The sequence below is a fragment of the Zingiber officinale genome, chromosome 8B (assembly GCF_018446385.1).
Source record: "Zingiber officinale cultivar Zhangliang chromosome 8B, Zo_v1.1, whole genome shotgun sequence".
In the NCBI taxonomy this organism is placed as follows: Eukaryota; Viridiplantae; Streptophyta; class Magnoliopsida; order Zingiberales; family Zingiberaceae; genus Zingiber; species Zingiber officinale.
In genome coordinates, this window is record NC_056001.1 from 101725038 (window position 1) to 101746786 (window position 21749).

The following is a 21749-nucleotide window of genomic DNA, read 5'->3' on the forward strand; positions in this document are numbered from 1 at the left end:
GTGTGAGACCCATCCAAACTGATTAAAAAATCTTTATAGTACACCGCAGTTGGAACTCAACTCTTAAATACTTAATTAATTTTTGAAGGATCTAACCTCGTAGTTCCGGAGCATTTAAATCTCCTATAGTATGCTATAACTAAGATTCTAATCTTAAATTTTTTGGTTATCGATTAAAGGTCCTAACCATCACACCATTACCCCGGTTTACCTTCATACCAATTTGATTTATCATGCGATTGCAACCACTTCCAAATTAATTACCGACTGGCACACCCTCGTGAGACTGGAGCTATCTTCTACCATGATATTGACAGCTGCTTAGTTAGGATGGGTACGAGTAGAAGAATGGATAAAACAACCAATAATGACGCACCTTCCTCGTAGCAAAGTGAACACTATCCTGCTCTTTAAATTAATTAATTTTGAAGGTGATTATTTTGATTTTATAAAAAATATTTATCTGTTATCAAAATAAATCAGGAAGTACTCATAAAGACTCATCTAAATAGCTAGCATTTTTTAAATTTTCGTCCCACTAGAGTATGATTAAGTACTTAAAAAATCTAATGGTTGAATTTTCTATGACTTCCATTATATGGTTGGAGTAATGATATACATAAAGAAAAATATGAAAGAAATACTCAAGAATTTATGGATCATCATTTCATTTTTTTTTTTTGATCAATCATTTTATATGTATATTCTTGAGATTCTTTTCTTGAGCATATCATTTTTCTATATGATTGTCTAATAAAATTTTATGTGCTTCCATTATGTGATTGTCTAATAAGCTCGTGATAAAATAATTTAAGATTGTATTAGATTTTAGAAATCCATAATTCTCTATTTAGATTGTAATATACATGTCAAAGTGCACGGTTACACTTATAAAACTATAAGCAATGCAATTAGTTTGGTTTAAAGTATTCCTAAAATATTTAGATGACATTTGGTTAAATGATAGGAATAATTATGGGTATGAATTTGATAGTAAGATGAAATGGGAATGGAAATGAAACTCATCTAATTATATGAGTTTGGTTGATTCTTATAAATCTAGAAATCATTCTCAAATTGTCATTCCTAAATTCACAATCCAAACATTGTCTTTCACTATCATTCCATTCTCTCATTTCCAAATCCATCAACTAAAAATCCCCTTTAAAATATAGTTAGGCTTAGGAGACTCCTAAGAGCATTTTCAAATGGAGGTTTTTCTCAAGTTTTTTCGTTTTATCTTTCCTATATGTCATAAAAATTAAGAAGTTGTGTTTGATATTTCAAACCAAACGTCTAAGTCTCTTTCTTCATTTGTTACGGGGTCACAACAAAAAGTTAAAAACCCACTGACCGTTAGAAATGCCCTAAGAATGAATGGTTATAGTTGAAAATTATTTTAAGATTTCTAAGATCATTGATGAATTTTGATTAAAGTTCATTTATGACATAAAAATACTCCAAACCAAGCTCATTGAACTATTTTCAGCTTCCTAACTATAAGTCTACATATATAGAGAGTTATAAATTTTTAAACTTGACACAACTTTAAAGTATTTTATTACGAGCTCTGTCACACAATAAGAGCATAAGAAATTTAATAATGAATTGGGTAATAATTGTCCATATAATAATATATTAATGAGTCACAGACAAAAAAAAAAAAAAAACTACTAATAAACAAAATATAATAGAGAATAATTATGAGTTTTGATAAATATAAAACTTAGTATGTATTTTGATATCCGTGGCTCAATATGAGGTGGATCCTCTAGATTAATTTTATGATCCAAAGAATTTTTTCTTTACATGTATTAGTAGGGATAGATGATCTTCATCTATTTTATAAATATGAATCATTCATCCTCATCAATACGAGTACACGTAAAGTGTGATCTAAGGATGAATCAACTCATTCATAGATGAGATTTTATAGACCCCCACTTCTTATACAAATAAGATTAATAGAATTAGAGAAGATCTCCTCTCGACCCAATGCCTTCTTCCGCTAAAAAGCAGACGTGTCACTTTCAGCGCAATGGTCCGCGGGGACCGCCGAGTAGTTCCGATGAGTTCCTGTCTCATCCTGGACACCCGATCGTCTGCCCCGACATTACCCGAGGCATTTAACCAGGGCAACAGCCACGGCGCCGCGAAGTAGAGAGACCGAGGCGAGCTCTCCCTCTCCCGCGTCTCCCGCTGCCTCTCGCTGTCCCTCCATTCTTGCCCTTCGCCGTTCTACTCTCCGCCTGTTGACTGCTTCGGAGGCCGATCGCACTTCACCGATCATCCGCCTTCTCGGTGAGCCTGCTTCCTCTATGCTATTGTCTTGGATTTTCCCTTTTTCCGGTCATCTACTTTTGGGGTGGTGATTTGATTTGGTTTGGTTTCGCCTGTCGAAATGCCATCCCTTTCGCCTGTTTGGGCTGATCAGTGACTGGAGGATTGGTTGCTTGTTTCGATTCATCAATGTTGGAATCGGTTAAGCCGCTTGGAGTCAATAAAAGCTCTTTCTTTTTCAACTCTCTCTCTCTCTCTCATTGCTAGGTCTTTGACTTTCGTGACTTTGGTGTGCCAGGAGGAGCGCCGCTTTTCTGGGAATAGAATGGACCAGGTGAGCGCTTCTCGTAAACCAAGGTTTTGATGTTTTATTTTCCGGGTTGTGAAATGAGAGGTTTTGGTAGCAGTATGAGAAGGTGGAAAAGATTGGGGAGGGGACTTACGGGGTGGTGTACAAGGCTCGGGATCGTCTCACTAACGAGACGATAGCTCTGAAGAAGATCCGGCTGGAGAATGAAGACGAGGGGGTTCCAAGTACTGCCATAAGAGAGATCTCTCTGCTGAAAGAAATGCAGCACAGCAACATTGTCAGGTCTTTATTCCTTCTAAGCTTTTCCATTTAGGTCTCGCTAAGTTTTTAATCCTTCGTAATCAAATCTTCCTAGATGGCTTTCTGTATGTATGCTTTGACTAACAATGTTTTTTTTTTAGTTCATTACGGTAGTATCTATAAAAGTTTGCTAGGATTTATTAGTTTATTATTTAACTTTCTTACTAAGTGTGTAAAATTTACCAGTGGTACATGATTCAATGGCCATGCTACCAAAGAGGACTTGCCTGATACTTGAAGTTTAGGGGATCAGATAGAACTAAATTGATCATGCGTTGGATTTTGATCTAGCATGTCAGCCTCGTGCTCAGCATTCAGAAGGGATTGAATTAATGATTAGATGAAGAATGAAGGATTTTCATAGTTTGGATATTCTAGATCAGCTAAATGCGGATTTTTCTACTATCTCTTCAAAGCTGCATTAGAAATTTGAAGCTAAAACAACTTTCTTAATCTACTTGTATTTTTTTTATCACGCTTGTTCATATGCAACCAGAAATTATAATTGTTTGTGACACTCTATTTAGAAACCTCTGTGTTTTGGTGATTTTGATCATTCTATTGAACCAGCAGATTGCAGGATGTAGTCCACAGCGACAAACGAATTTATTTAGTTTTTGAGTATCTTGACTTAGACTTGAAGAAGCACATGGACTCTTGCCCAGAACTTGCTAAAGATCCACGATTAGTTAAAGTGAGTTGTTTTCCTTGTTTAGTCTGTCTTGGTTTATGTTACATGATGCTTGGATTACTTGCTTTCAATGTTTTTTAGCATGAATATTTTCCAAAACATCTTGGTGAAGAATAACTGGAAAAAGCTACGTCGAGGCAGTTCAAGGTTTTGTTGAAGGACATGTGAACATCTGAATTTAGCAGTTATTTGGAATGCATTCTAACATAACTATCTTTTACGGTCAACATATAAGATCTTCAGTGGGCTGTGGTCAATATATTTCTGTCTGCGAGTACAAATATTTCTCAAATCTAGAAATAAATTACTTTCTGCTAGAACATGCAATGCCAATGAGTGAATAAGGGGAGAAGATTATTCAAAATTCGCAGTTCTAACCACAAATATAAGTTAATTATTTGTTTATATGATGTAAAAGTTTCAGATTGTTGGAGATATGGTTTCTGCAGCTATATGTATGATATTTGTCTTTGATTTCTTATGCATGTGCAGACTTATTTGTATCAAATGCTTCGTGGTATTGCCTACTGTCATTCTCATAGGGTTCTTCATCGAGATCTGAAGCCTCAAAATCTTTTGATTGATCGAAGAACTAATGCATTGAAGCTTGCAGACTTTGGGCTTTCTAGAGCTTTTGGCATTCCAGTTCGGACATTCACACATGAGGTGCTACTTTTCATCATAGTACTTTTACTTTTCCCTTTGGATATATACTCAAATATTCTATAAAGCTAAGTGTGCATTGTTTCTAAGGAAATGAAGCTCATTCTGATCAAAATTTACTTTTAGAACACTGAGCTTAATATTAAACCCATTCTGCAATTTTTATGTTATTAAGGGGCTAGGACAGATTTGATACATGGAATATGAAACCCCCACACAGAATCACATTATCAGAAAATTCCAATTGATTGGGCTAGGCATATGCGATTGTTACATTGGTTAACATTGATAGTCTGCTATTAACTTCCTATCATTTAAAAGTGCATTGGGTTCAACAAAGTTCATTGTCCAGAATGTTCTTTAATATGCTTAAACTTTTAATTATTTATGCTTAAAATAGAATTGGTATTTTGATCCAAAAAATTAGAAATAAAAATAAAAATTATTGACAATATAGTAGTTATATATAGTTTATGCATAAAATCATAAAATGGCTATTTTGGTCATAAATAAAAAAATATGATACAACAACAATGAAACAAATGCTAGAGTCAATATGCTAATTTTTGTCTTCTCTATTATTTTTTTCATAAAATAATAAAAGTTGTATTTTGGTCAAAACACTTGCCTGAAGCTTTCCACTTGTTGAGAAACTAAGATAATCTTTTTCCAGTCATTTAAAATGAGATTTAGTTCAACAAAGCAAATTGAAGAATATGTGGCTTTAATCATTTTATTTTATACTACCGTTGCATATTATGTAACATATATTTTGTACATTAAGGTTCTAGTAAAATTGTCATTTTAAGTTTTTTGCATGGTTTCTACTTAATATTTTTACCCATGCACCGAGTGTTATATTTCCCTTGCATTGTGTGTGGGTGGGGGAATCCTAGAAGCTTGATAAAGGTACCAAGTGCTCTAGTGATTTGGAGCTTCTCAAGGCAACGTGAGACACAGTACAGAACGGCTGATCATAACGAGGCACAATCACTTCAAATTTCAATGTCTTCAAGCCTTAAACTGCAACATTTTCATAGCAGAAAAGCTGAACCAGTTTTTATTTCAAAGGCATTTTTTGAGCCAGCTTGGGCAGGTTCAGACCTAGGGTTATATTTAGTTTAGTTCCTCCCTAGCCCATCATACGGGCTGAGAGCCTCTCTACATCCAAGTGGTTTCAGTCTACATTCTCACCCACTATTGAGATTTAAACATTCTCAATGAAAGACTTTCAAAGTCTCATGTGTCTGCTGTGATTTTGTTTTCATACTTTAGGTAGTAACGCTTTGGTATAGAGCTCCAGAAATCCTCCTTGGATCCAGACAATATTCTACACCTGTTGATGTGTGGTCAGTGGGCTGTATTTTTGCTGAAATGGTGAATCAGCAACCATTGTTCCCTGGTGACTCAGAGATTGATGAATTGTTTAAGATATTCAGGTTTTGTATTATTCTAGTGCTGAAAATTTTTCGATTCTAAAGTCAATTACTGTGTGCCTAACAAGCTTTGTGCCTTTTTATTATTTTTTTTACAGAATCTTGGGTACCCCAAATGAAGAAACTTGGCCTGGAGTTACTTCCTTACCTGACTTCAAGTCTGCTTTTCCCAAGTGGCAATCTAAGGTATGTAACAAGGATTCCTTTCCACATCTTGGCCTTAGAAATCGTCAATCATTAAAATTACTAGAAAGTGTCTGCTTAATGCTATGTCACTTCTCCATGCCTATAATTAGGATTGGATAGAGAAGTCCTCTCGGTATAGACATACAGTTGGCTAGCGCATGGTGGTGTTGCCACCATGAGATCTGGGGTCAAATCTTGTCTAGTAGCCGAGTGTCTGCCCGCCCCCATGCGATATTCAATTGCCTGGGCTAGTAGTCATTCGTGATTTATCTCTTCTGTGTTGCCTGGAACGGGCTAGCGGAGGTGTTGGGGTGAGCGAATTACCTTTTTGCCATCGGGATTGGATAGAGAAAAGAAAGTGGTTTATCACTACTTGTTAATGCAGGATATTTTGCAGCTGAAACATTAAGGAAAACTCAACTATTTAGCTTAGGATTAAAGATAAGAGTGGTCTTGGCTTTAAGGAAGGAGAGGAAGAGGGGCAATAGAGGATCTAGGCAACCACTCCTAGGCTTCCCCTAGCAATCACACTTTAAGGGTCAGTTTATTTGGGAGAGCGGAAAGTAAAATTAAGGAAAAGTTTCGGTAGAAAAGTTTCTGTCGTTTACTTCATTAAAATTTTCAGAGGGAAGAGAAACGCAATCCATTAGCGGATATTTTTGGAGCCAAAATCGATCACCTCAAAATCGGACGGAAAGCAACAGATGGAAACAAAATGATGCATGTGCCTCTTTTCATTCACAAAATTACACCATGTACATAAAAATGACGCATGTTTCCTTTTTTATTGACAAAATTATATCGCATGTATCCACCTTCCTCTATCAAGATAAATAATCATGCAAAGGAAGGGTTTTCTTCATCCTTTCTATTTTCTTCGTCCGAGGATAATTTTCCACCATAGATTGCTTTCTCTTCCTCATCCGCACTTTAGAGTAAACAGAGCATAAGAGGTTGGCGACCACACCATAAAATAAAATTTTAAATCATCTTTCATTATCCCAAAAGATTTATACAAGTCTCTTTATACAGACCTCTGAGTAGCCAAATTGATTTAGGGGCTAAACAAAATAACTATGGAATGACAAGAATAACTCCAACACTACTAACTAAAGATCGTCTCTTTCACAAGTATGACTCCTAGGCTTCTATTTTCTTCCTGTTATATAGTCACTAGCAAAAGATATGGAAAAGAATCATATCTACTGGAAATAAGTTTCATAACTGGGAATTTCCTTTTCTCATGATATTTTCCTTATCATCTGGCCACAGTTGTCGTGCATGTTAATTAATATGAGCATCATGAGTTTACAACATTGAGATGCACACAATCTTATCTCCATTTCTGTCTTCCATATGGCCAAGACATGGCATTTATCAGCTAATCATTCATTGTAAGCAACCGCAAAGCAAACTGAATCAGTCTTTATCTTGCCTTTGTAGCACAGTTGTTATGACATGGATTATCCTCCGATTTGCTCTTAATGAGATTTAATCTGCTGTGCAGGATCTGGCAACAGTGGTTCCTAATCTTGGAGCTCCAGGGATTGATCTTCTCTCTGTAAGTCCTACTTCTTTGTGTGCAACATGTCTAAGAAATGTAATTCCACTTAAATCATAGTAAGTGCTGGAATTGGCATTGTCTGATTAGATTCTACGAGTTCAAGCTTGTCTTCAATTATGAAATTCCAGAAATAGGTTGCTGATCTTCCTAGTTGTTGGGACGATATCTATTTAAATAAAGGCATAAATCTCCGAGACCTCTGGCCTATGTACATAAGATACCTTGTATTTGCAGAAATGATATGCATCTCTTGTTACTAATCCCCTATTAATGCCTTGGTTACCAGAGAATGCTCATTTTAGACCCCAGTAAGAGAATCTCAGCTCGTCAGGCTTTGGAGCACGAGTACTTCAATGATCTTGGACTGGTGCCATGAGCAATATTGGTTAATACATCGAAATTTTGCAGCCGTTTTTACCTCTCTGCCATGGTTTCTGTTATAATCATCAATAGTTTCTCTACTTGAAGCTTGCTAGCATTCTTCGCCGGACAGGATCTGTGTCTCGAACTAAAAGATCTCCATTGGCACAAAGATGTGGCTCACTCCACCTGTTCTTCAGCCAAGAGAAAAGTTTGACTCCACTTCTGTATCTCTGTGTGAGACTAATATATTTCTTTGAACCTATACTTGACCTTTTCATATAAGCATATTCACTGTGTGGTTGAAGTATTTGTATGTTTAGCTTGCAAGAAGTTTGTTTCAGGTACAATCTCTGGTTTCTCATTCTGTTGGTGATGAGATTAGCATTTCCATGACACTTCACATTTGGGTGTGGAAGATTATGAATTTTAAATATTTCAGTTAAATTATATGAAATTATAATATATATATATATATATATATATATATATATATATATATATATATATATATATATATATATATATATACATTAAATGAGGAAGAGTAAATTTTAAAATAAATAATTAATAATAATAAAATAAAGATAAAATTTATTTCAATATGTATAACTTGTCTAATTAAAATTCCATGTATGTATTAGTATTAGCTTAAAACAATTTAATTCAATTCAATAGTATCTTATGTGCACAGTGTTTAGGACTTTAATAAAATCGGCCAACATGAAAATGGCATCCCATTTTTTTCAAATTATTAAAAAGGCATCCCACTTTGATGATTTTTTTAATCAAAGATATTTCATCCCATAAACAATTCATTTATAATTATCTTTCTAAGCAGGTCAAATATATGTTGTAGTAATTATGAGAAGGTCAAATATATGTTGTAGTAATTATGAGAATCGTAGTTGTTACAATGTGAATAGTATACTAATAATGTTGAACATGTATTATAGCAACTATGGTTTTATAGTTTATACAATATAAATATTTTTGAATATGTTAAATATGTATTGTAGCAGTTACGAAACCGTAACAGCTATAACTGTTTTACAATTACTATGATTTCGTAATTACTACAATGTGTCCCAGTTTTATATTTATACAGAAAATATAAGTAGAAGATAATAACAATGATAGCAAAAGGTAGAATCTGTCACATGGTCATCCTCACATAGCCGATCCCACAATTATATGTGAAGAGGTAAATTAAAAAGTTATAGTTAACCAATACGGAAGGGTTTTTTTTCTCAGCTTTATCGAAATTCGAACTCTTACCGTATGATAACAACTCTGTTGAATATAAAATAATAACGAGAACAATATACTGGATGATAATTGAATAATTATACATGAGTTATTGGTGGAGTATGATATCCCTTTGATAAAAATCAAAGTGAGTCATCTTTTGATGATTTCAAAAAATAGGGGTGCTCTTCTAACTTTTGCTCATAAAATTTGAAATAAAAAAAACTATTGTTTACAATATTACAAATATTAAGGTATCTAAATGGAAAAAAATGAGAGGAAAGGTGCCCTTTAGGAAATTTGGAATTAGACACGCCCAATGGAAAATTCTTAATTTTGGGGGTGCAATTTGATAATTTACCATTTTCTTATCGGGTCGGATCCTTTCTCTAATAAATCGGCCGTCCCCGCTTCTACCCTCTGCGTTCCTCTCTCATTCATTCCTCCCTTTTGAATCGTAGACCAGGCGATTCTGTCGGCGGCCGCCGCTTCCGGTTCCTGTTCCAGAGCCGCCGCCAGCGTGATTAATTTCGAATCACCCAGATCCGCTTTCGCTCTCTCCCGTAGCAATGAAAAGGGGAGCCAAGCGCGTCGCCTTTGCCTCCGATTTCGCTGCCGATGCTGCCGTACGTTTATCTTCGTCCCTCATCCTCGCAGCCTCTTGAGCTCGAGTTTGGCGTTCAGCTACCGATGTTCTATTTATTCCTCATCAAGGACTGTAAGATTTGATTGGCGCAACTTTGTTGCAGTTCTAGCCGGTTGCCTGGTTAGGGTTCCTCGCAGTGGGAACTGAACTAATGGGATGTGGCACCTAGGAATTATTGGACATGTTTCTAGGGAGGAGCGTAGATTTCAAAAATAAAAAAGAAAAACTTTGGTGAGAGAGATGTAGTAAGGAATTAAGTTAGAAAGGAATGAGAGATTCGTATGAGAAGAGAGAAATGTAAGTTCACGAAACTCGACTTGAGATAAAACTCGTTAGTTTGAGTATGAAGGCAAGTGACTCTTGAGGGATGCCCTTATATCAACTATTTTCCATCAGATGCCATCTTCTGTTGCATGGACTTTTCTAAGAGAAAAAATTCTGCAAAACCTGTTAGAACACCATTTGGAACTTCATCTGAATCCTAAGCCAAGTAGCACAATGTGCAAAAGTAGATGAGAACTATTTGGACTTCATCTTAATCATAAGCCACGTAGAAATATGTCAGTCAAGACAAATTGAACAAAACAACTTGGCTTTGAGTTCCTTGAAGACCGTATGAAGTTAGAAATTTGAGTATCTAGTGTAACTAAAATATCATATTTGCATTTGCATTTGTCTTGTATTGTTTTCTGATTTTTTGTTGCTTTGTTCAGTTTGCGTGGCTAACAATGAGGTTTTATTGTTCTTTAATATTTTAGTTTAAGTTTTACAAGTGTGGTCACGTATTTTTTCTATAGCAAATGTGATGTGGTTTCTTACTATGTTTGCATATTTTACTATAGTAAATACGATGTGTTTCCTGATTGTTTATTAATTGAACTAAAAGGAAAGGGATGTACAACTTGATGGGAAACATCAAGTGAGTTAAACATTATTGACCACATGGAGTGTAGCAACTTCGTTTTGATAGCCGTGCAAGGTTTCCACCTAGCAGGTATATTCACATCATGCCCCACTTGATATTACAACTTGCAAGGAACTTTAGCCCAACATAGATTTATTGGTAGCCGGCAAGGAACATTTGAATTTTCCAAATAATTTGCCATCTGAGTATTCTTGAGACAAACATCAAAACACTCTGATAGGTAGCCACTTTGACAGGGGGCTCACTGATCTCAATTTGCATGATTGCTAGAACTTTTCTTAGCCTGATAATATGTGGTTACTTTTAAGTCATTTTTATGCTAGATTATCCTAATTTCTAAGTTAATTTGTGAGTAGCTGATATTACTTTGAGCATAGTTATCCCACAAAATATTCAGACTGAAGTGGGGATATCATATGCATTCCCATACCGAAGATCCTCTTCACAGTAAGGTTTCTTATATCACTATTTGATGTGTTTGATTCTTCACTACTTTTGTCTGGAGTGGACACAAGCAATGTGAGAGATTCAGGGTACATGTTAAATTTTTGTTAACATGTCAATTTGTCATTCATATTTTTATAGGTAGGTTGTGAACTGCTCAAAACTATTCTAATTGCTTGGAAATGCTAATTTGTTTCTTGTATGCCTTGACTTTCAATATTCTTTGTAAAACAATAAGTTGGCACATGAAAATTAGAATTGATCTCAAATCTTCTGTGATTTCCCTTTAGACATTGTTCCTTTGTGTTTAACAAGAATTATCATGTAGTCACAAAATTTTGGAGATTGCATCTCTTGGATGGGTTGCATATTACATATAGTTTCCTTATTAAATTACGTAGTTTGTCAATTTTCCATAGTGTTCAATAATACATTAAGCAAATATTATTGCCAAGAGGCAAATATACTACTGTGCCACCTGATATTGCGCAACAAGAGTTTGCAATGCAAAAAAGAGAATTTCAAAGAGAAAATCAATCTAGCTTACTTATTTATTCTTTCTGACTTATTAGACCATATTTTTGGCTTATCAGAAGAGGTCTCTATTTCATTGCTTTTGTTATTCAGTCAATGTTTTTTTTGGCTCTCCAAATATTCTATTATGTATGACTAGATTGCTAATTGAGGCATGCAATCCCGTGAGATTGTTGGCTGAGACACTATTTATCTTGATCATGTATCTGAAATCTATGATGAGTTGTATATGCAACAAGAATAGGACAGAAGAGGAATATTGTGCTTCTGTTATTCTAATTTGCACTGTTCAGGCCTGTGTAATGTTTTCCCCCATTTTCAAATTGATGCAGCCAGAGAGTAAAAGAGTAATGGATGGACCCTCTTTTCATGTTGACAGGGTGGAGTCTTCCCATCAGCCTTTGATGGCGGGCCCACCATTACATCCACAGCGTGCGGAATCAGCTCAACGGCAAGTGAGGGCTCTTAATTCCCAGTTTGTAAGGTTGTTTTCTTTAGTCTTCATTTTAGTTTGCTTATTCACTTTTAAAGCATGTGTATCTCTGATTACAGATGCTCCATGTTGTATCTAGCATGACTATGAGTATAAATTTCATGGATGTATTTCTTTTGACACAGGTTTGTGAATCATTGTACACAAAAGAACTATGTTTTGTTTTTGCCTTAGTTTGGTATACTAGGGTTATCAATTTTTTCATGGCATATTAGGGGTTTCCAGTTATCTCCTTTTCTATATTGTTCCTTTTGGTCATCAAAACCAATGGTATGTCGAGTTAGCTGATAATTTCTGACTTGCTGATCATGCCAAACAAGAGATAGAGAATCTCACACTCCTGGTAATTATAATGCTTAATGTGGTTCTACATAGTGACACCTAAAAGTATTTGTTCTGAAGCCGCTGAACATTTATTTGTTGTCTACTTTTATGGCTAGTCACTCAAAGATGTGATTTCTAGTTTCACAGGAATTTGGTCATAGATTAATAGATGATCATCTTGATTCTTTAACTCATTATGATCTTACCTTAGTTTTTTAGGTTGTTCATTACTTCTATGTTGACTCTTATTTTTGTAGCTTTCTTGTTGAATCTAGTTGATTTTGTATGTTTACTTAAACAGCTGGGTGCAGTCACAATTAGAAAAGCATCCAGATGAGCTTTGGGAAGATGGTGTTAACGACTATCTCTCTCATGCGTCTTCTATAAAGGTAGGTCAAATATCGTCTTGCTTTTGAGTTCTCTGTAACTTGCAGATTTAGAATTATCCACATTTTCTTTAGCACACATATACCATTATGACTTTTTTTCTGTTCTGTGATGCTATGTTATTGGGCAGCAAATTTTTCTGTATTATCAACATCATGCATAGACTCCATTGGCACTTGTGTATTCTCATCATTATACCATGTGTGCTACTTGTGGCTCATATAATGTTAGTTGAGCAAATGAATCTATTGAGGCTATTCTAGGAAATTATATTTACATTGTTCGTTATCTGATTGATAACCATATTGGAAATCAGGAATCTTTCGCTATTTCATTATTATTTATTGCTGTTTTTCCATCATGCTTTAACTTACTATGATACTATCACTTGAGAAAGAAGCATGTGGAGTGATACAATGTTCAATATGAAATTAAGTTACGGTTTGTTGTTATGAGATGACAGTAATATCTAAATGTTCTGATATTTCTATTATTTAAAATTTAATAATGCATATTGTGTAAAAATCATGATGTCATGCCATGTGCAATGATGAGGTTCATCATGAATTTCAATCTTACCAATTGACACTTTTCAGTTTTCACTTCACAGATGTTAACTGCACTGTTTCTCAATTAAATAACGTGGATAAAACTTATTCATATGATGAGGTTGCTCACATAACTGTATTAGGTGGGTTAATAATTTCATCATTGAATTACATTATTCATGCTGGCATTGTAGGGCCTGTGGACATTGGACAAGAATTTCTTTAGATCTGTTAGTATAGGCTCTTTCAATATGCATTCTATTCCCACTGTCAATATTGTTTTTTTATTATTTTAAGGATAGACATAGTTTCAGAAGATTGTTGGTTTCTATTTTTGCATGTGATAAGTGATCTCTCGTTTGAGTGACAAGTGATCAAACTTTAAGTATGTTTCAAATCCAAGATTAGGTATAAAATTCCCACTGGAACTTGGTATAAGTATATAAAATCATCTTCAGCTTGAGCTCAGTTTCAAGGTGACTATTTGCTAAGTTGTTACACCACCTTGGATGCGCAGATGAAAAATCTTACAGGACCCTGTATTTACCCATGGAGTTTGGAATGCCAACACTTTTCTGTTTCCCATGCAATCTTCTCCATAAATATCTTATTGCTGCGGCAATTTGTCCTCAGTTTGACAGATGGGATGAACTCCTAGATCCAAAAATCTCGTTGTTAATAATTGATAGCATGCTTAACGATGCTGTAATGTAATGCTGCAGTGTTATTTTATGGAATCAACTCCCAATCAAGTACTTTTAACTTCTGTACTCTTTTACAGGGGGAATTCAAGGATGTTGTGGATTGGCTTAGGGCAAAATCTGCAATGGAAAGAAATTTGCGAATTGCAAGATCAACAACTGATCAGAAAAACTTGGTGACCACATCTGGCTATAGTAATACAGAGATGATACAATCAGAAACAAGTAATGGGTTTACAAAGCAGCAACTCATAAATCCCATAACTAGCTTCTCCACTTTGCAGAAGCCCACTCAGAATTCTGGTTTATTTTCTTTCACCCAAATGCCAAGTTTTTCTGGTTGGTTTTTGTTATGGTTATGAAGGGATTTTGTCATAATTCAAGCTGTCCAATCACACAATCTCAATGGATTCACAGGTTCTAGCAATAACCAGAAGAACACCTTGGCCAATCTGTCGGAAAACAAGACAACAGCATTTCCATTGCTAACGACCAATGGGGTTGAAAAGCCTGCGACACTGCCTACCTTTCCAAGCTTTCAAAATCCCAGCTTGCAGAGCACTGGTCTTTTCTCTTTCAGTCAAACACCAGTTTTCTCTGGTAATGGTTAATTCTGTTAACTTCTAGAATATTGTTACTCAAATCACCAAATTGGTTGAGCATTTATGTCTGATATTTATAAAACATCATAATTATGCATAAATTCATTGTAAAGATAACAATCAGCCAAATCAAACGCATCAAAGGAAATTGTCAGAAGTCAAGTGTATGTTTAGGTGTTATAGTCACAGAGATGTTTCCTTTCTCTTGATAGTTGAGACTAGCAAATACTTTTACTGAAGTTACTGTAAATGTTTTTTTCTAATTTTTATGATCAATCCTTGTGTTTTCCTTGTTTTATTTAGGAGCTCAAAGTGAGAATGCTACGAAAGCTGAAGTTTCAGGTGATGCAGATGAAGGTAGGGTGGGAAGGTCTCTAGTTTATAATGATTCTGATAGCACTCAAGTTATCTTTTCTAAATGTATTGTTGTAGTTTGACTACAAAATTAGACTTGGTCAGTAGGGATGGTAGGTAGCATGGGTGGTCGGTTATTAATTTGTGATTAAGAATTTATGTGACTGCATCATAATCTTCAATATTCAAGCCACTCTTCTAGAATGCTACCTTGTGACTGTACATTACCAAACAAATCTCTTTCAATTGCTATTTGAATATAAGTCAAGTTCATGGTTCCAGCATTTGTCAGGATTCTGTTCTAACAATAAAGTGCAAGGCTCAATTATTAGCATATGTGGCTTTATGCAGCAAATACACATAAAATATTCAGGATTCTATATATATATATATTTTCTGTAAACAACAGAAGATGATCTGGAGAAGCCAAGTAGCCCGTCTTTGGAGAGAACTGAAGAGAAAGGAATAGTTGTTGTCCATGAAGTCAAATGCAAGCTGTACGTGAAGGTATCTGCTTATGAAGCAACTTCTTTTGTTATGACTTTTCATATTGTTTTGCTCCATTAGCTAAAATGCTACAGTTACTGTCATCTAAGTTTCTTTAGCATAGTAGTTAATGTTATAAACTTGTATTTCATGTAGTTTGTATCCATGTGCATTATTATATAGTTTGTCTGATTGCCACCACTGAATTTTCAGAAAATAGAAATATTTGTATTACTGCATTACCTTCCAACATAATTTGCCTCTAAAACCTTTTGTCTATGGTTGTTGTGCTATATTTATCATTAGATGTCAAGCAAAACAAAAAAGAGTATAATGAATGGAGACAGAGTGATCATCACCAATTTGTTGAAATATAAACCTTAAAGTAGTTGGTGAATTAAACAATTTGACTATTTGCAAGTGTGGTTTATCTGATCAGTTCCAGCAATATTGGTTAAAAACATCTAAGGATCAATAAAAAAGTAAATACATCATATTGAGTATTGTCTATGTTTGACTATCTTGTATCATATTGTGTGATCCACAAACATCATAATTGATTTCAAGGTCGAAGCAGACTTCACTCAAGGTCAATTTTTGGTTAAACCCGCTATTCAGTAGATCGAAAACATGAGGAAAGAGAATTTCCAACTAGCCACCTAATAAGTAACCAAATAAACATCATGTACTTGTTCATTGCTTATTTTGTTCGTAGCTCATTGCAATTATCACTATGACTGGAAACAGTTTTTATGCATCCCATGTGTTGGGGGTAAATTACATCCATCTTTCCTACCATTGAGTTGTTTGTAAGGCCATATAATTAGAATTAGACAGGCGATTTAGATATTTCATGTTGAGTATACATTGTATAATTACTGCCCATCATTCTTGAACTATAAAGTTACTATGATTTTATGATCATAACCCCACACTGGAATGGCAGGAGCTGTGTTGATGGAGCTTGCATGTATATCAAACTACACTTTGATTTTCATCTAATCTTGTTTTCTGATTCTGTAGGGATATGCTTAATACTATTGTTTTGATTTCTGCATTCAATTTTTAAGTATCTCTATATGAAAAAAAATACAGCCGGATAATCCTGATGACAAAGGATGGAAAGATATGGGTCTGGGTCATCTTTCCATTAAGTGCAAAGAAGGCGAAAAGAAAGCTACAAAAGATTCCAAGCCAACCATTATCATCCGAAATGATGTATGACATTGCATTGTTAATGCTTTTGTAGGGAGACATATTTTTGGTTGGTATGCTCTTGTATGTCAATGAATATGCATTGCAGCTTTTGCAAGTGAAGAATGATGGTTCAATTTGTCATCTGAAATGAGCATGAAGAGTCAGAAATGAAATGTTCTATTTTTTATGTTGCCAAGAAAAACTAGATATTAGGAAAGAGACATCAACTTTAGTAGTGATTAGAAGGTTTGAACCTAGTTGCACTATGTATAACGAAAAGGTGAAAACCAAAAGGGTAGGCAGTTTGAAAAATGGACTCTTCCTGTTGTATGTGTATGGAGGAGCCCAGTCGAGAGACTCATCTCTTGTGTGGTCATCTCATCCTTTCAGTAATCTTTAAGCCTCACTGAGTGATTTTCTTCGCTAAGTTCTTCAGTTTGTCACATGTTGCATGCACCAAGGAGAAGCCAATTGAGACACTTGTTCCTGAAATCTCTCTGTACTACTGTCTTTGTCAAAGATAGCATCCATATTTCTACTTAGAGTGTCTAATAGGTATTATGTCATACATAGTTGGTTTAATCCCACATTGAATGTGTAGGTCTAAGGTTTTAGGTTTAGTTATATCTATGGTATAGTATGCACATTCGCTGAAGTAGCATCAATATAATCTATCCCTCCTACAAGAATTCAGTTTTTCAAAGCAGTAGTTATATAAAATGGACCTTGCCTTTAATTCTTTTTTTCTGTTTCCAGGAAACAAATGGATTTCTTTTTTCCATTTTGTTCTTCCTACTAGAGAGAAACTCCTTGCCTGCGCAGAAAAGTATGTTAATTTGATGAAATAGTGAGGAATTACTAGCCCTTTCATCTAGGCAAACTTAATGATTAAAAAATTGATGGGAATCGTCCACCTCATCCATGCTCATTAGGTATTTTCAATAAATATCGGCTTTTGTAGTATTATGCTGAAAGGTGTCCAATGACCTTTAGAAGCTTGGCATCAAAATATGTATGGAGTTTTTATTATTTGAATCACTCCTTATCCTAACCTCCAGTGAAGATCAAAGAGACCACAACAGTTCCTGCAAAATGCTTTCTTCAAATTAATTGCTTCTTTAGTATATTCTACCCTTAGAATTGTCATTGTTACTCAACCAACTCCTAGATAATAAATTTTTGATGCCACAGTCTAGTGGACCTGAATGTCTCCACATTAATTTAACCTTTTACGATAATGGTTGAGTTAGGTTGTTTCCATATCATTCACTGTGAGAAAATATTGCAGTTGTAGCAACCATGACTTGTTCATCTTTCTGTTTGTTTTATTGAATAGATAGGCATGCAGTACATTATGGTTTGTCTTATTGGTTGCATTCTGAATTTCTTTCTATCACATTAACTTTGTCTCACATAGATTGAGATGCTAGATTACATGAATGCATTTTAATGCATAAAAGAAAACAAATTAAAGAATAATTTGAGTCCAATTAAATTCTAAATCTGAAATTGTTGACTTTTTTGGTAAATTTTTTCTTTTGGCAATTAATTAGTGGATAATTATATTTCTAATTTTGGTCTAGTGCATTTGCCAATTTGATTATTTATTTTCTAGTTTTCATTAGGATTGGCTCTACAATAGAAGTTCAGATCTATTTTTCATCTTCAATCAAGAATTTCTATTTGTTTCTCTTTGTGAGAGTTTTCCCCCTAGTGAGGTTTGTTTGTTTGTCCAGCCAATGTGCTACATCACAATTGGATTGCTTCCATATATAAATAGATTGTAGCGTATTGAGTCATAACTTATTTCCATGTTGGATTGAACTAGGAAGATAACTACCTGAAGGTTTTAATGTGTTCTAGGAGAGGTTATATAGTAATGCTTTTGATGAATCATTACTGGCTTACTGCAGAACCTATGAGAAAAATACAATTTGATAATTGATATGTTGTTATAACTTTTATATGGAACAGTATGCTGAGTTTTATGTTTATTCATTATGATCGTTTAGACTGCATTTTTTTGTTGTTTTGTTGATCGATGACTTTCTTTTATAGGTTTTCTTTTTAGAGCTTAAATTGGGCTTTCCTCTATTTTTCATTGCAGGTGGGAAAAATTTTACTCAATGCGTTGATATATTCTGGGATAAAGATGAACATTCAAAAGAATACCATTGCTTCAGTTTTTCATACAACGGTAAACTCACAAAACTGACTTCATAATTTATTCTAGTCCTTGCCTTAGCTGGCTGGAGCTTGCTGATTCGTTTGCTATGAACAAATGTTATGTCCTTAAATAATATTTTAAAAATTACAGTTTATTGAACAACTAACTTCGGTGGACAAACATTTTAGATTTTAAAATCTCTATCAAAAACTAATGTGGGAATTGCTCACGAATGGTTGAGAAAGCTAAAAAAAAAGGAGATAATTTTGCCTATTGGAGGTGGTTGTTTGTGCTTATTGGATTTAAACCAGATTAGGCAATGTATATTTGTTTTCCTATTTTCTTTGTATCTTATTTTTCAAGACACTGAGCTTAGTGCACTGAACTCCCTAGCCTTAAGAATGACCATTGGGAGAGCTGTCCACGAACTCAAAAACAGCTGAGTCTGATCAATTCCAACTCCACAGCAAATGGATTAACCTATACATTATTGGCTTCCTAGTGGTTTCATCTCAACCTACCCAACCCAACAGTCGCTAAAATACTCTTTCCTACTCGGTTGACATGATAAGAACTAAGGAACCATCAATTCATTTAAGGTGTGAGAGGCAACTGTATTGTAGTCCTCAGTAAATGTGAGCTTCCTTTCCAAGCATAGCGTTTGAACATGTTTCATGAACTGACTTTGTTACATGGTACTAAGAATAGGAGCATATTCAATTTGTCTAACTTGAAATATTAATGGTATGAAAGTATGCATGTTCAACAGATTGGCCTAGGCAATATTCCTGGAGAATTGTCCCATTATCTAGAAAGTCAGTTTCGTTAGTTCTTTGCACATCAAGGTATATTGTGACTAATCACTGATGTTCGTTATGTTTATCCAGGGTGGTGCAAAGGGCGTTGTTGCTCGTACGTATCTTCTCCGGTTGAAAAATGAAGTGGAAACCTCAAATTTGGCATCTGTTATCAAAGACCATACTCCATCAGAATGAAGTTTTATGAGGTTGAGCACACTTCTGTTTCACTTTCTTTTGTAACAGCCTGAGCTAGTATTAAATTATGCAAGATAATTTTAAAATGAATCGCTGTATTACTAAGTTTCTGGTGTCAAAACCAACAATAAGTTTTTCGCTAGAGCATTTGTTGGTTCTTGAAAGATAAAGCAGTCAAGTTAGATAATTATCTTGATGGATATGATCTCCCTGAATTTTCTTCCTTTCCAAAGTTTTTGATAATTAGATAGATCTTATTATTGGAACATCCTCATTATAATGCCTGTAGCAGTGAAAGTGGTTTATGTTGGTATAATGATTTCTTTGCTTCTTGTTAGGTTTGATCATGGTGGTTTGATAACGTTATTTAGCTTGCTGATGTTTATCAAGTTTGGAGATGGGACACAAAGATTAATGGATCAATTTTAATCTTGGCTTTGTTAATTTAAGAGTTTTATCTTAGGTCTTGAAAGCTTTTGAAAGATTATCTTTAGGATTAGTGTGGGACTAAAGCTTTTGGATGATGAACTAAATTGAGAAAAGCATCTACCTTCATTGAAGGTGGGTGGACCCAATTTTAATTATTGGTTGACCAACATTATGTTATGCAAAAATGGGTCGACCCAAAATTATGGTTAGTTAATTAACATTATTGCTTTTTTAATACTGAGTCTCCAAAAGTCATAAATATTGATGGACTATTAGAGTTTTGTTTAGGGTTTTGGAAGTTAAATCGAATTAATTTATCAAAATTAAAAATTTAGTTTGATTTAAAATTTTGATTTTTTTATTAAAATATTAATTATTTTGATTAAATCTAGGTCTTAATTTTAAAAATTTGAGTTTAGTTAATTCAATTAGATTGAAAATAACAATAGTACTATTGTGTTATTTACTTTTTTTTTTAAGATTTTATGTTGACCTTGTCTCAATGGTCCTACAAATCTAGGACATGTTATCAACTCGATTTTATTTTAGGAGCCATTATTGTATTATATACTGTCGATTACTATAGCAATCAATTCGATTAATGATTTTCATCATTCGATTGAAATCATCAATGACAGTTAAACTTAACATATAATAATTTTTTTTAATCTAGGTATCTAGCTCTTTAAATTGATTAATTTAAAAATGATTGATTAATTTAAAAATGATTGATCTGATTTCACGAAAATTTTTGACCGACAACTAAGATACATTAGGAATTACTAATGTAGATCCATCTAGATAATTAAGTTTTTGACTGACAATTAAGATAAATTAAGAAGTGTTAATGTAGACCTATTTAGATAGTCAATATTCTTACGCCTATTTTTTACTGGAGGAAAAATTTCTTGTAATATACCATAATTGAGTTTCAAATCTTAGATCTTTTGATTATTTGTAGTATACCATAGTTGAGTTTCGAATCAAAAATCTTTTGATTATTTATCGAAAGATTTAACCATTACACTATTATCTCGAGGGCAATAGATTATTTTTTGAATGTTCGATTTAACTTTCAATTGAAAGTTTGATTTATTTGATTTTTTTATTGAAAAGTTTGTTTGATTAGATTTTAAAAAAATAATTTTTGATTTCACCTCTACACGTAGGTTATGTTTATGTATTAGGCTGTAATTGAATTGATCTGAGATTGAGTTGGAATTTGATTAAGCTTTAGTTCTTAAATTTGAACTTAGTTCATAATAAAATAAAATAGCTTAAGTTTAACTTGAACTCAATTCTAAAAAAGTTTGTTTAAAAATCAAATGAGCTTAGTTCGAAGAGAGCAGATCCTCTTGTCTGTAAATTACGGATCAGAGGATGGTCCATTACATGAGGACCCTTGATTTGGATGGATCACATCTTTAAATAGGTAGGGTCTATCTAAATCAGGGGTCCACATCAGTGGACCATCATCTG

At 34.2% G+C, this 21749-nt stretch overlaps 2 protein-coding genes across 8 annotated transcripts; both read left to right on the plus strand.

Moving 5' to 3' along the window:
• The first annotated feature begins 2121 nt into the window (after nt 1-2121).
• Nucleotides 2122-8100, plus strand: LOC122016065 (cell division control protein 2 homolog A). 3 transcript variants are annotated; one of them, XR_006121037.1, is made up of 10 exons: nt 2122-2301; nt 2579-2614; nt 2688-2872; nt 3464-3584; nt 4074-4247; nt 5520-5683; nt 5779-5866; nt 7374-7427; nt 7518-7610; nt 7717-8100. XR_006121037.1 is itself a non-coding variant. In XM_042573224.1 (9 exons), the coding sequence occupies exons 2-9, from the start codon at nt 2606-2608 to the stop codon at nt 7804-7806; spliced, it is 885 nt and encodes a 294-aa protein (XP_042429158.1). In that variant the 5' UTR covers nt 2122-2301; nt 2548-2605; the 3' UTR covers nt 7807-8100. The 3 variants fall into 3 exon arrangements, 2 of the variants coding, with proteins under 2 accessions (XP_042429158.1, XP_042429157.1); XM_042573224.1 differs by lacking the exon at nt 7518-7610 and having other exon boundaries at nt 2548-2614; XM_042573223.1 differs by lacking the exon at nt 7518-7610.
• A 1364-nt stretch (nt 8101-9464) lies between these two features.
• LOC122016066 lies at nt 9465-20043 on the plus strand. 5 transcript variants are annotated; one of them, XM_042573228.1, is made up of 10 exons: nt 9465-9664; nt 11920-12071; nt 12706-12793; nt 14121-14379; nt 14458-14640; nt 14946-14999; nt 15406-15503; nt 16578-16700; nt 18787-18876; nt 19734-20043. In XM_042573228.1, the coding sequence occupies exons 1-10, from the start codon at nt 9608-9610 to the stop codon at nt 19839-19841; spliced, it is 1212 nt and encodes a 403-aa protein (XP_042429162.1). In that variant the 5' UTR covers nt 9465-9607; the 3' UTR covers nt 19842-20043. The 5 variants fall into 5 exon arrangements, with proteins under 5 accessions (XP_042429162.1, XP_042429163.1, XP_042429164.1 ...); XM_042573229.1 differs by having other exon boundaries at nt 11967-12071; XM_042573230.1 differs by having other exon boundaries at nt 11967-12071; nt 14121-14343.
• The last annotated feature ends 1706 nt before the right edge of the window (nt 20044-21749 follow it).